This window comes from Zootoca vivipara, chromosome 3, assembly GCF_965207765.1.
Source record: "Zootoca vivipara chromosome 3, rZooViv2.hap1.1, whole genome shotgun sequence".
Classification (NCBI taxonomy): domain Eukaryota; kingdom Metazoa; phylum Chordata; class Lepidosauria; order Squamata; family Lacertidae; genus Zootoca; species Zootoca vivipara.
The window spans coordinates 31,142,302-31,156,825 of record NC_142586.1 but is presented as its reverse complement, the minus strand read 5'-3'; the positions used below and the strand labels follow the sequence as shown (position 1 = coordinate 31,156,825).

General features: G+C 42.0%; 1 protein-coding gene across 8 annotated transcripts in view; it reads right to left on the bottom strand.

Moving 5' to 3' along the window:
• Window positions 1-13,747, bottom strand: part of PRIM2 (DNA primase subunit 2) — a 70,214-nt gene extending 56,467 nt beyond the window's left edge. For 2 of the 8 annotated variants that reach the window (XM_035109708.3, XM_088665815.1), the window contains exons 1-5: window positions 12,491-12,877; window positions 11,603-11,771; window positions 11,217-11,320; window positions 9,489-9,568; window positions 7,188-7,308 (exon numbers count right to left, since the gene is read on the bottom strand). In XM_035109708.3, the coding sequence (XP_034965599.2) occupies window positions 7,188-7,308; window positions 9,489-9,568; window positions 11,217-11,320; window positions 11,603-11,756 (459 nt within the window). In that variant the 5' untranslated portion in view covers window positions 11,757-11,771; window positions 12,491-12,877. Of the gene's footprint in view, window positions 1-7,187; window positions 7,309-9,488; window positions 9,569-11,216; window positions 11,321-11,602; window positions 11,772-12,490 lie in introns of all 8 variants that reach the window. The other 6 variants (XM_088665812.1, XM_088665816.1, XM_088665814.1 and 3 more) reach the window with 6 other exon arrangements.
• Between the last annotated feature and the right edge of the window lie 777 nt (window positions 13,748-14,524).

Sequence of the window (14,524 nt, the reverse complement as noted above, 5' to 3'; positions counted from 1 at the left end):
GTAGAGCATTAGCTCCTCCATCTGACTATTCCAGGACACCGTTTTTCCTCCCTCGATATTGCACTGGAATGTACTCTTAGCAAAAAAATAGTGTGTGTGTGTGTGCGCGCGCTTAAATACAGGTGTATTTAAACACAAATTCAGAAGTCAGTAAAGTTCAAGCAGTAGACTGCCTTATGGAAGACATCCAGTCAATATCCCAGAAACAATATTAGTACCAACAGAACTATAAACTTCAATTGTACTGTACCTTGCCATTTTCACTGGCTACAATCACAACTGAAAAAGTTTTAAAATGAAAAAAGGAGTATCCATGTTTAATAATAATAAATAATAATAATAATAATAAAGTCTAGTTAAATAAAAAAATTCCTTCAGTAGCACCTTAAAGACCAACTAAGTTTTTATTTTGGTATGAGCTTTCGTGTGCATGCACACTTCTTCAGATACAGTGAAATGGAAGTTTCCAGGCACTTATGTAGAGAAGGGGTGGGGAGGGGTGGGGATGGGGAGGGGGGATCACTCAGAAGGGTGGTGGAAATGGGTGATTGACTGACTGATAGCTGTTGATGACCGCAAACGACTGCAAATGGTTTTGCATGAAAAAGCAAGGGTTGAGATGGCTGAAGATCGCTTATCATGTATAATGAGATAAGAACCCGATATCTCTGTTCAAACCAGGTCCCTCCATGGTTTTGAGCTTGGTGATAAGTTGCAATTCAGCAACTTCTCTTTCCAGTCTATTTCTGAAATTCTTTTGTAGTAAGACAGCTACTTTGAGATCTTGTATAGAATGTCCTGGGAGATTGAAGTGTTCTCCTACTGGTTTTTCTGTCTTCTGGTTCCTGATGTCAGATTTATGTCCATTTATCCTTTGGCGTAGGGTTTGGCCTGTTTGTCCAATATAGAGAGCTGAAGGGCACTGTTGGCATTTGATGGCATACACAATGTTAGAGGATGAGCAATTAAATAGTCCTGAGATGGTATGTTGGATGTTGTTGGGGCCAGTAATGGTGTTGTCTGGGTGTATGTGGCAGCAAAGTTGGCATCTGGGTTTATTGCAGGCTCTGGTACCAGTGTCCATGTTAAGTCTGGTGGTTGTATTATTGTGGGTGAGGAGTTGTTTAAGATTGGGTGGCTGTCTGTAGGCAATGAAAGGTCTTCCTCCCAGAGCTTGAGAAAGGGAGCGGTCATTGTCCAGGAGAGGCTGTAGATCTCTGATGATGCGTTGTACTGTTTTAGCTTGGGAGCTGTATGTGATGACTAGTGGTGTTCTGTTATTTTCTTTTTTGGGTCTGTCTTGCAGCAGGTTCTCTCTAGGTATCTGTCTGGCTCTGTTGATCTGTTGTTTAACTTCATCAGGTGGATATTTTAGTTCTAAAAAGGTTTGCTGTAGATCTCTTAGGTGAGATTCTCTGTCTGTAGAGTTGGAACAGATGCGGTTGTAACGTAAGGCCTGGCTGTATACGATGGATTGTTTGGTATGTTTGGGATGGTAGCTAGAAGCATGTAGATATGTTTGTCGGTCAGTTGGTTTTCTGTATAAGGTGGTGTCTATACGTCCATCCTGTATTTTTATAGTAGTGTCCAAAAAATGTATTTCTTGCATAGATTGGTTCATTGTTAGGTTGATGGTGGGGTGAAAGTCATTGAATGTCTGGTGGAAGGTTTCCAGGGTCTGTTGTCCATGTGTCCAGATAATAAAAATATCGTCAATGTATCGCAGGTACAGGAGAGGTTTGAGTGGGTAGGAGTTAAGGAAACGTTGTTCTAAATCTGCCATGAAGATGTTGGCATACTGTGGGGCCATGCGGGTGCCCATGGCTGTGCCGCTGATCTGGAGGAACAGGTCATCACCAAATTTGAAGTGGTTGTGGGTAAGGACAAAGTGGCAGAGTTTGGTAGCAAAGTCCGCTGTGGTTTTATCTGAAATGGTGTTCCTTATGGCTTGTAAACCATCATTGTGTGGGATGTTGGTATATAGAGATTCCACATCCATAGTAGCTAGTATAGTATTGTTAGGAAGATTGTTCAAATATTGTATTTTCCTCAGAAAATCTGTGGTACGTAGCTGGGAGCACTGATAGCATATGGTTTCAGAACAGAGTCCATATAGCCGGAAACACCCACTGTAATGGTGCCAATACCTGAGATGATGGGGCGTCCTGGGTTTCCTGGTTTGTGTATTTTGGGTAGAAGATAGAAAGTTCCTGGCCGAGGTTCCGCTGGTGTGTTTGTGAGGATCTGTTCTTGGATGTGTAGGGGTAGCTCCTTAATAATCTTGTTCAGTTCTTTTTTGTATGCTGAACAAGATTATTAAGGAGCTACCCCTACACATCCAAGAACAGATCCTCACAAACACACCAGCGGAACCTCGGCCAGGAACTTTCTATCTTCTACCCAAAATACACAAACCAGGAAACCCAGGACGCCCCATCATCTCAGGTATTGGCACCATTACAGTGGGTGTTTCCGGCTATATGGACTCTGTTCTGAAACCATATGCTATCAGTGCTCCCAGCTACGTACGTGACACCACAGATTTTCTGAGGAAAATACAATATTTGAACAATCTTCCTAACAATACTATACTAGCCACTATGGATGTGGAATCTCTATATACCAACATCCCACACAATGATGGTTTACAAGCCATAAGGAACACCATTTCAGATAAAACCACAGCGGACTTTGCTACCAAACTCTGCCACTTTGTCCTTACCCACAACCACTTCAAATTTGGTGATGACCTGTTCCTCCAGATCAGCGGCACAGCCATGGGCACCCGCATGGCCCCACAGTATGCCAACATCTTCATGGCAGATTTAGAACAACGTTTCCTTAACTCCTACCCACTCAAACCTCTCCTGTACCTGCGATACATTGACGATATTTTTATTATCTGGACACATGGACAACAGACCCTGGAAACCTTCCACCAGACATTCAATGACTTTCACCCCACCATCAACCTAACAATGAACCAATCTATGCAAGAAATACATTTTTTGGACACTACTATAAAAATACAGGATGGACGTATAGACACCACCTTATACAGAAAACCAACTGACCGACAAACATATCTACATGCTTCTAGCTACCATCCCAAACATACCAAACAATCCATCGTATACAGCCAGGCCTTACGTTACAACCGCATCTGTTCCAACTCTACAGACAGAGAATCTCACCTAAGAGATCTACAGCAAACCTTTTTAGAACTAAAATATCCACCTGATGAAGTTAAACAACAGATCAACAGAGCCAGACAGATACCTAGAGAGAACCTGCTGCAAGACAGACCCAAAAAAGAAAATAACAGAACACCACTAGTCATCACATACAGCTCCCAAGCTAAAACAGTACAACGCATCATCAGAGATCTACAGCCTCTCCTGGACAATGACCGCTCCCTTTCTCAAGCTCTGGGAGGAAGACCTTTCATTGCCTACAGACAGCCACCCAATCTTAAACAACTCCTCACCCACAATAATACAACCACCAGACTTAACATGGACACTGGTACCAGAGCCTGCAATAAACCCAGATGCCAACTTTGCTGCCACATACACCCAGACAACACCATTACTGGCCCCAACAACATCCAACATACCATCTCAGGACTATTTAATTGCTCATCCTCTAACATTGTGTATGCCATCAAATGCCAACAGTGCCCTTCAGCTCTCTATATTGGACAAACAGGCCAAACCCTACGCCAAAGGATAAATGGACATAAATCTGACATCAGGAACCAGAAGACAGAAAAACCAGTAGGAGAACACTTCAATCTCCCAGGACATTCTATACAAGATCTCAAAGTAGCTGTCTTACTACAAAAGAATTTCAGAAATAGACTGGAAAGAGAAGTTGCTGAATTGCAACTTATCACCAAGCTCAAAACCATGGAGGGACCTGGTTTGAACAGAGATATCGGGTTCTTATCTCATTATACATGATAAGCGATCTTCAGCCATCTCAACCCTTGCTTTTTCATGCAAAACCATTTGCAGTCGTTTGCGGTCATCAACAGCTATCAGTCAGTCAATCACCCATTTCCACCACCCTTCTGAGTGATCCCCCCTCCCCATCCCCACCCCTCCCCACCCCTTCTCTACATAAGTGCCTGGAAACTTCCATTTCACTGTATCTGAAGAAGTGTGCATGCACACGAAAGCTCATACCAAAATAAAAACTTAGTTGGTCTTTAAGGTGCTACTGAAGGAATTTTTTTATTTTACTTCGATCCAGACCAACACGGCTACCTACCTGTAACCAAAGTCTAGTTAACGGTCTAGGATCAGTCAATCCACAAGCAGTCAAGCACCCTTCCTGGAGTGCTGCAACACTCTGAAGCACTTTTAGGAACTGAAAGTGGAGTGGGGAAAAAAGCTTGAAAAAGGAGCAAGGTAACCCTTTGACACCTTGCGCATTTAGGCTTGGTGGCAACCCATGCAGGCAGTGGGAAAAGCTTCCTTCCCCTTTTCTAACCTTTATTCAACAAGTCTCTCCAAAGTTTAAAAGAAAGGTTAGAAAATGGGAAAGGTCCCTTCCCCATTGTCTGGCAAAAACAGAGGGGGAATTAGTCTCTCTTCTGTTGAGTGAAAGAGAGCGGGCCCCATTTTCCCTCCACTTCTTAGTTAAGTCCGGGTAGGCCCTTAGAGTCCTGCCCACCTAGCAGTTCGAAAGCACGAAGTGCAAGTAGATAAATAGGTACTGCTCTGGCGGGAAGGTAAACGGCGTTTCCATGCGCTACTCTGGTTTGCCAGAAGCGGCTTAGTCATGCTGACCACATGACTTGGAAGCTGTACGCCGGCTCCCTCAACCAATAAAGCGAGATGAGCGTTGCAACCCAAGAGTCGTCCACTACTGGACCTAACGGTCAGGGGTCCCTTTACCTTTACCCTAGGCCCTTAGAGAGCACCTTGTCTGGGTTGCCCTGAAAATAGTGATACTGTAAATACTGTTCCAGCTTCCCAGGATGAGTGCTGCAACTCAAAAAGATAAGCTGCACTATGGTTTCTACTACCCCAAAGGGTTTAAAAATAAATAAATGTATTCTGCCATTTGTCAAAGGATTTGAACTGAAGGCTCTCACATATTGTTTATCGGGTTGGTTGCTGTTGGGAGGGTTAACCTTTCCTTAAGAAACACAGGTATAACCAAAGAGAAACCTTTGTACAAATCTTGTTAACCTTCACCATTCTCTTGTACAATTCTGTAGCAATTTTGTCAGCCAAACTAACTGTTATGTACTGTACTAAGTTTGGATCCTAGAACAATAGGCAAGTAGGAGCCTAGAATGCAACAACTGATTGGCTTGCAGGAAAAGACCAATCAGGCTCCAGGAGGGAAGCAGAATCAGCCAACCAGACGGGACTTATTGTGTAAATAATGTATATAAAACCCTGAGGTTTGGGGGGCAATTCAATCACTGTTTTACAAGCTGCTATAAAGAGCATGAAATCACTACAGAACTCCGAGTATATTTCACTGTCCTTCGCAAACTTCATTTTAACCCATCCCCTTCACACAACCTTTCTCAAGCACTTTTTTTTTTGGGGGGGGAATGATTTCTACTTGGGGAGGAATCCAACGGTTTGCTTTGTTGACCATTCCATCAGTCTCCCTGCATGCTGCTCTGGGGTCTCTGCTGACACACACCCTGAATTCAGGGGGCTCACAGGAAGGGAAGCCCCACTGAACAAGCTGAAGTCCTTGTTCAGGATTCCACTGATAGGACTCATGAGTTGAATCTCACCCTTAGTATGCAAGGATCAGGTGTTAGCGTACACTGGGCTAATTCACACGTCACACTAAGCCAAACCGTGGCCTAATGCTAACACATGACCATACAGGCTGCAGCCACTTCGCTCCTCCCTAGTCCTTTTTTTGCTATCGTGCCATGCTGAGCCAATCCAAGGTTTGGCTTAGTGTGACATCCCAACTGGGGCTTGTGGATAAGCTCTCTCCTCATTAAGTACAAGCTGTGTGATGTGGCTGGACCCAACTGCCATTAACTCTTGACCACTGGTCATGATGGCTGGAGATGCTGGAGTCCAGTCAAGTCCATAAGGCCAGAGGTTCCCCCCCCCATCCCTACTCTAAACTATCTCCAAGACACCCATCACTCCTGTAAAATGATGGCTGCCTGTCAATGTGGTACACACACTAATCAGTAAAATTAATTAATTAGGTGCATCATCTCTATCATTCCCTTCATAGGTGAAGATTATGAATTAGGTGTATCCTCTGTATCATTCCATTCATAAAGGTAAAGGTAAAGGGACCCCTGACCGTTAGGTCCAGTCGTGACCGACTCTGGGGTTGCAGCGCTCATCTTGCGTTATTGGCCGAGGGAGCCGGTGTACAGCTTCCAGGTCATGTGGCCAGCATGACAAAGCCGCATCTGGCGAACCAGAGCAGCGCACGGAAACGCCGTTTACCTTCCCGCTGTAGCGGTACCTATTTATCTACTTGCACTTTGACGTGCTTTTGAACTGCTAGGTGGGCAGGAGCTGGGACCGAGCAACGGGAGCTCACACCATTGCAGGGATTCAAACCGCCGACCTTCTGATCGGCAAGCCCTAGGCTCTGTGGTTTAACCCACAGCGCCATCCGCTGTCGCTTCATAGGTGTCGCCTATTAGCACAGCTTTTTCAGTGAGAGCATTCAACCCTGTATTACGTCTTAAGAAAAAGACACCTAGTAAATTCAAAAACCCCAGATAAAGCTGTTGTCAGTGTGCATTTTACAACCTAACATGGAAGTGTTTTTCAACCAAAAACAAAGCTTTCCCGTAGAAATGAGTTGATCTGTTTGGGATGCATCTTCACAAAGGGAACATCAATTTGTAAAACTCAGAGCCAAAATATGGATTTGAACAGCTGTATAGCATTTGGTCTGCGTACTACATAGTCACATCTTTTCTGCTGTCGTACCAGGAAGAACCATACTCAGGATCCTCAGAAAAGCAATAGAAGATTCTTTATGAGGCATGAATGGAGACCAAGTGACTTTCTACCGACAAGCACAGCAGCCCAAACATGCATTATGGTAAAAAAGGAATGGTGGGGTGTGGGTGTGTGCAGGAGAGAGATTACAAACTTTGTTCAGTCTTCCATTCAGATATTAAGCATTTCAACACTACCACACACACTGTAATTCAAAGTTGTGAAACTTACAACATCATATGACAAGCTGACATTTTCAAGGAACTTTTCAGTCAAGAGGCCACTTAGCTGAGTGAATCTGTAGCGGAAGAGATCCATTTCTTGCTGGATAAACCACCGCCTAAGCTCCTCCCTGCGGTGGAACATGAAACAAAGCTGTTTTTAAAAACACATAACCACAGTTCTCTACATAGTGCTCCTTTGAAAGTCAAATAAACAAAATGCAACCTGAAATCTTCCTATAACATTCCAGTTTCTACTTCTGGATCAGCATTTCCTATATAATTTATTTCTTAACGAAATAGTTTTCATTGCTCCTTATTATGCTATTTGCTTCTCTTACGTTCCTCTACCTGGACAAAAGGAGCCTCTTCCACTCCATGAGTGGCTCCTATAACATTTGAGAACATCCAGGTGCATGTTCATGTGTGTTGGCCAGGTCAGGCACTGGCTGAGAGATCCATGGATGTTCATGAGGGCTCATCACTAGCCTGACCCAGCTGCATCACTACACACCGACTTCCACAATGGACCCCAAAGCAGCTGTTTTATTACAGAGAAATTTCAGGAACAGACTGGAAAGAGAAGTTGCTGAATTGGAAATCATTACCAAGCTTAAAACCATGGAAGCACCTGGGATGAATAGAGACATCGGATTCTTATCTCATTATGCATGATCAAGCTTTCTTTAGCACCTCAGCCCAGGACTAATTGCAGCCATCAGCAGCCATTAACAGCCATCTACAGGTTTACCACTCCCATCAGCCCATCACCCATTCCCACCCACCCCCACCACCCTCTGTATATATATAGGGTCTGACACTTCTGTTTCTAGTGTATCTGAAGAAGTGTGCATGCACACGAAAGCTCATACCAAAATATAAACTTAGTTGGTCTTTAACAGGCATCCCCAAACTTCGGCCCTCCAGATGTTTTGGACTACAATTCCCATCTTCCCCGACCACTGGTCCTGTTAGCTAGGGATCATGGGAGTTGTAGGCCAAAACATCTGGAGGGCCGCAGTTTGGGGATGCCTGGTCTTTAAGGTGCTACTGAAGGAATTTTTTTTATTTTCCATGGGTTCTGAAAAACATAAGAGAAAAGGGCAATGTGTTCTGACAGAGCCAAGCGATAAGAGATAAAAGAGATAAAAAGACATCAGCAATGCTTCTCTTCTCAGCTCTTCTGTTGTTCAGCTGCCCTTGGCTCATGCCACCAGTTGAAACTTTGATATGTTGAGAACCGTACAATTTAGAAAACTGGAAAAGGGGGGGGGGCAAAAAACCTGGAAAATATTTGTGAATAAAAGGAGTGATAATGCAAGCTTTTGCCTCTTGGTGGCACTATTGGACTACTAAAATCCAGCAAGTGAACCACTTTATTTTTTCATTACCATCATGCCACAAGATTCACTGAAAAATAATATCCAAAGTTACCTCACCAAGTTGACATAGGATGAGACAGGATATGTGGCTTTTAAAATAAAGATCATTTTAATGCTTTTATATAAAGACTTCAAACTTTTGCAGAAAAGTCCAAGGCTAACACAGCTAACATCAATTAAAATATAATAAACTTGCACCTTAACAGACCTAGATGGTCACTGATTAAATTGGAAATGGTACCCGCTTCTTAGAAACAGTCTCTTTAAGAAATCTGAATGCCTTTCTCTTTATAATAGTTGTCAGTATTTAAGTGTAACACCATATTAACATGTACAGTATTTTATTGATAAGTTGTGTTGCTGATTTTCCCCCTTAAAATACACACACAACACTATACAAATATATGTCCTTTTTAACATATTGCAATTTACACTTGCTTCTCCCACAAGCAATGCTGAGAAACAGGCTCAATTCAGACAGCTCAACAAGTCATGGCTTTCGCTAACAATAATTTAGAACCCAACTCATGGTGTGAACAGGAATGAACAGGGAAACCATGGTTTGGAATTGCTTATCTGCTTAGTTTTCCAGTCTTTTAAAGTTCAGGTTCATAAGCTCACTCCCTTCTCCATGGTGCAGCAGCCTCTGGAGATGAAGTGATAGCTTTAAGTATAGTTTGTTAATTTGGGCAACATGCCAAACCATTCTGAAGCATTTGTAACAATAACTGGATGGGATGTTTCAACTCGGCCATTATGATTTTCATTCTGAAATTAGCAGCTTTTCCCAAATAAGATTAATCCTAAAAGATATTGGAATGTAGATCAACAAATGGTTACAAATACACCTTCTCAAATCTTAAAATCCACAACATGATGTTTGTGCATATAACATGCAATTAAACAGTAACGGGAGAAACAACACCTACGATTGGCAGTAAGCAAGGCGCAATATGAAATGAGAAATGTGATCTTTTCTTCTTGAATCATAATCCTCTTCAGCCAAAGCCTAAATTACAAAAAGCATGTTAAAAATAATCATATAATATACTGTAACAACAAAAAATACTTTATTATAAAAAACTTTTAAAATAAAAAGATGTGCAGCACAATCTTATGCATATCTACTTAGAAGTAAGTCCCTTGAGTTTACATCCAGGCACATAGATACTGTATAAGGATTGCTGCCTCAATTCTGTAACTGAAAAAATGAACCTATGCTGCCAATTCTCGTAATAGACTGATATGAAATAAGCAGCACAAAGACGGCACACAAAAAGCTACCACACTATTCCACGTTCTAAATCTAATGTTAATGATCCAAAAATAGAGAGAAAAATGTACAAAAACTGTTACAGAAGCCACAAACAGACAACACATACACATTTTGTCCAAAAGGAAATTTCAGTCTTTAGACTTCCTTAAGCCAGGCTCCTGTAGATATCAACGAAGGTAAAGTTGATCAAACAATGTGTCAACAGTATTGCGCACAAGAGTTACACAGGGTGCCGGCGTTTGTCACCTGTTTCAACCATGAAGAGTTTTGGGCTACTTCAGTAAATTCTCTCTCAAGGTTTTGATATATTTGTACACATACAAATTCGTATGTTACATCTCATCTTGGCTTAAGCTACGACGTTAACATTTCTTTCTTCAGAAAATTCTCCCTTAAAGTTTTAGTATACTGTATATACATTCAACCTCATATGCTAAGTTCTTTCTTGGCTTAAGTCTCAATTCTATAGGCTAGTAGTGGGCACATTGCAGGCTTCCAGAATCTATGCTGGGATTTTTACTACCAACCAAAATCCATCAACTTGATCAGGGACAAAATCATGTCCAGATGCAAAATTACAGGAAAGCATACAATGCATTCTTCATGATGGGACATAGCTTTTGGAACGCTCTGCCCAGAAAGATTTATTCCTTCGCCTTTCTGGTAGTACTTTGTCACTTGAAGATGCCTTAATTTCAGTAGGCATTTTGTTTGTTTGACAAAATCTGGCTTTCTCGATTATTTTTTCAACTGACAGTTTTTATCTGCCACTGCCCATTTCATTTTGTTTAGTATGTTCTTTCTATGTTGTCACATTTTATATGCATGTTATTAGACACGTCTGGTGGTATTTTGTACAGGAAAGCCTATGCAGGCCATCAAGAACGTCTCCAACCCCATTGTTCAGCCTGGACACTGAGGTCCAGCTCCGAGGGCCTTCTGGCAGTTCCCTCACTGCGAGGAGTGAGGTTACAGGGAACCAGGCAGAGGGCCTTCTCAGTAGTGGCGCCCACCCAGTGGAATGCCCTCCCATCAGATGTCAAGGAAATAAGCAACTATCTGACTTTTCAAAGACATCCCAGTATCAGGAAATTTTTAATGTCTAATGTTTTACAATTTTTAATGTGTTGTAAGCCGACCAGAATGGCTGGGGGAAACCAGTCAGATGGGCAGGGTATAAATAATAAAATAATTATCATTATCATCATCACCACGACCACCACCATCATACATGGGCAAGGGCCCCCTGAAAAGACCTAGTGCAACCATTTTAACCTACCAGTACTACTATATCTCTAAAACTATTTCTTCCAGTGGCCACAACTACACAGAAATACAGTATGAAGTTTATATTCAGTGTTAATTATTCAGTTTTACTTACCTTGTAAGGAAATTTAAGAGCCCGAATTTCAGATGCCAGCCTTCTATTATATTCCTCTGAACCTTTCACATAACTGACACCCAAGTTCTCTACTACTTTGAGTACTGCAAAGAACAAGACAATGACAGCTTTGAAATGTAGCACTGAGTATCCAAGATATATCTGAAAATACATATCTGAAAAATGGTTGAGGGGAAATAATTTGACAACTAATTATAACTTACATAAAAGTATAACTAATAGCCATACTGGAAATAACGCTTCAATGTCTCTATGATCCTGAAAATGTTGAGGGTGAGTAAGCATCACATAAGAAAATTTCACAGAAACACATAAGCAACCATTCTGAAAATTCAAGGTTTGTTCTAGTCTACACGTTTACTCACATTTGAGTCTGTCAACAGCAAAACTTTCAAATTCTATTAGAGATATATTTTCAGTGGGAGGCTGCAGGTAGAACTGAAGGCTAAGAGGGTATTGATCCTGTCTATCAGCCACCACCTTCAACAACTTCCGTCTGCTGCCTCCAGAAAACTGCATTTTCTCCCTGTAAATCTGTAAGAGGACAAACAGAATCACAACAGTGTAGGATATAACTAAACAGTAATAAAAGCTGGTCCAAATGTTAACCACACTTCAGAACATAGATTCCAATGATACATTTAAAAAAAGACTTGCTTTTATTTATTTTAGGTCTACAGACAAAGTCAGAAGAATTTCAATATTCAATTTTTAAAGATGTATTAGCTGCATCACGTGCACAGATTACAGGTTGTGGTGGGAGAGATGGAGGCAAGATAACATATAGATCAGAGGGAGGAGGACCATGGACTGGATTGAGTCTGTGATCCTTATGCGCACCTGCCTGAGAGTAAATCCCACAAGGAATTGATTGCAGCTTTACTTCCTTTTTTATAATTTTTTTATTTCGACAAAGTAACAATCGTAAATAAGTAAGAATAAAAACGTGCACCCCACCCCTGATACCATTCAACTGTATCTAATCCAATCTCCCAAAATTTCAACACCTCTTGCGATGGTTTGACCCCTTTTATGTTTTAACAGTGCAAATTCCACAAACAACTTCCATATCTCCTCAAAAATCATTCTTACCTTAATAGCACATGTTAATTTATCATTAATACCTATGTACCAGGCTTGCTTCTGAGCAAATGCGCTCAGGAGTGAACTGTTGGGGCCTGGGGACATTGGGCGGGGGAAAAAATCGAAGAGGAGAAGCGAAAGAGACAAAAAATCATCACACACATACATACCAGAAACCCGCTCCTCTAAACCCGCCACTCACCGCGCAGCCCCTTCAGATCAACAGCCAGCAGAACCCAATTTCCCGCGCGAAAGTAACGCTCGCCACGCCCCCACCGTGACGTCAGCGCCTCACTTATTTTGTTCTTCCGCTCGTTCTGATACCGCCCTTCCGAATTCGCCTCCTTCCGCCGGCTTCTTGCGGTTGCCATGGCGACGACGCCCCCCCTTTTTTTACTCCTTCACTTCCGGAGCCGGAAGTAGGAGGAGCACATCTCCGTCCTGTGGAGAGAAGGCCGCTCTTCCCTTTTCTTTCGACCTCTTATTCGGCTACAATGCCGTAGATATAAAGCAAACGCGAGGGTCCAAGCGCAGCAACCGACGTCCGGTTTCCTAGCGCGACAGTTCCGGCGTCTGAAGAAGTGGGGGGGTGGCATGGTCACTTCCGGCACAATTCGTCCCGCGTCCATTTTTTCCCGTCTCCCTCTCCTGCCTTCCCTTCCCCCGACCCGAAAAAGATGCAAAGGACAGAAGCTTGTGCTCCGATTTGTTGTCTTTTTTGCGTGCGGAGAGAGACAAGGGGGAGGGGGGGGATGTTAATTATTAGCCAAGACTAGAGCATCACCTTTGACATCTCCGTAAAAGGCTTAAGTCCTCCGAAGTCACGCAAAAGAGGCTGCAGAGACATTGCTCCTTTCCAGCATCCAATTTTATGCGTCTTTAGCTGTTTCTATTTTAGTTGTAAGCCGCCTCGAGTCCAGTTAGGGGGGAAAGGCGGGATATAAATAAAATAAAATAAGACAATATATGTTGTATTCATGTAACATTTTTATAGGTAACTCTGCATTTTTGTAATATTTTGTTTAAGCTGTCAAACAAAATATTGCTTACAGTTGCTTACAGTTGTTGCTTCGTTTTTTTGTACGCAGCTTAGCAATATTTTTAATACATTAAGCAGTACAGAAATTAAATAAGCAAGCAAGCAGCAAGCCAAACATGAGTGGTATGACCTCTGCAACATCCACAGTCCCACTGCTTGCACTGGGGAAGAAAAAAATCCTCTTTCCAGCATCTGGATTGCATCCATTATCTTCATGGATAGCAGCAGGGCAGGTTCAAGATCCAGTGGAGGGACCCCTCCACTTCATTTTTTTTTAAAGCCCATGTCTGTAACTATTGCAAGTGAAAACAAGCATGCAAGAGAAGAGGGAATGCTCCCATCTCATTGCCAATCCTTGATGGTCAGTGCATCTGACTCAAATCACTATATTTAAGATGCTGACAAAAGGCCCATAATACCATCAGGATTATACGAAGTTGGCAGAAGGATGGGGGAAGAGACTGAGCAAGCATTAATTTCTGAATTAATAGAACTGGAAACAGAAGATTCATACTGACAGATGGTCTTTAATAAATCATTAAGTGTTTTACTGCAGTTTGAACATCTTGTATACAGTGTAGGTAGGCTGTATTCTTAATGTGGGAATGTAGGCACAAGGTTGTTCAGTGCATAATGCCATCTGGTATTATACTACTTTGCAAATTTGTAGCGAGTGTATCCTTGTTGATTTTTATTTTAATGTGTATTTAATGGGTTTCAACACACAAAGGGGCAGGAGCACTATTCTCATTTTCAGCTTGTTACCTTTCCTCCTCTCCCAGTAATCAAGAGTCTCCTATGGCTGTGTAACAGTTTTTACTCTGCCGCAGCAGAAAACACTGATGAAAACCAGGCTGCTTGACAAATTACAGTTCTACTCACTGCTTGAAATAGTATTTTGGGAACAGGCACATACTGTAACCTGAGATTATTGTCTTTAGATAGGAAAATATCTTCTCTGCTTCAATCAATAGAAATAATTACACTGGATATGCAGAAGTTAATTACTACTGCTAAAAAAATTAAGCAAGTCCTGTTCTCTCTGGAATTCCCTTCATATAACTGATATTGCATATGAGTCATGGAAGTACTCTCCAGTGCACAAGCTCAATAATTACTTTTTAATGTACCGTAACTGCGCTTGCACATAGCTAGGTTAATACTA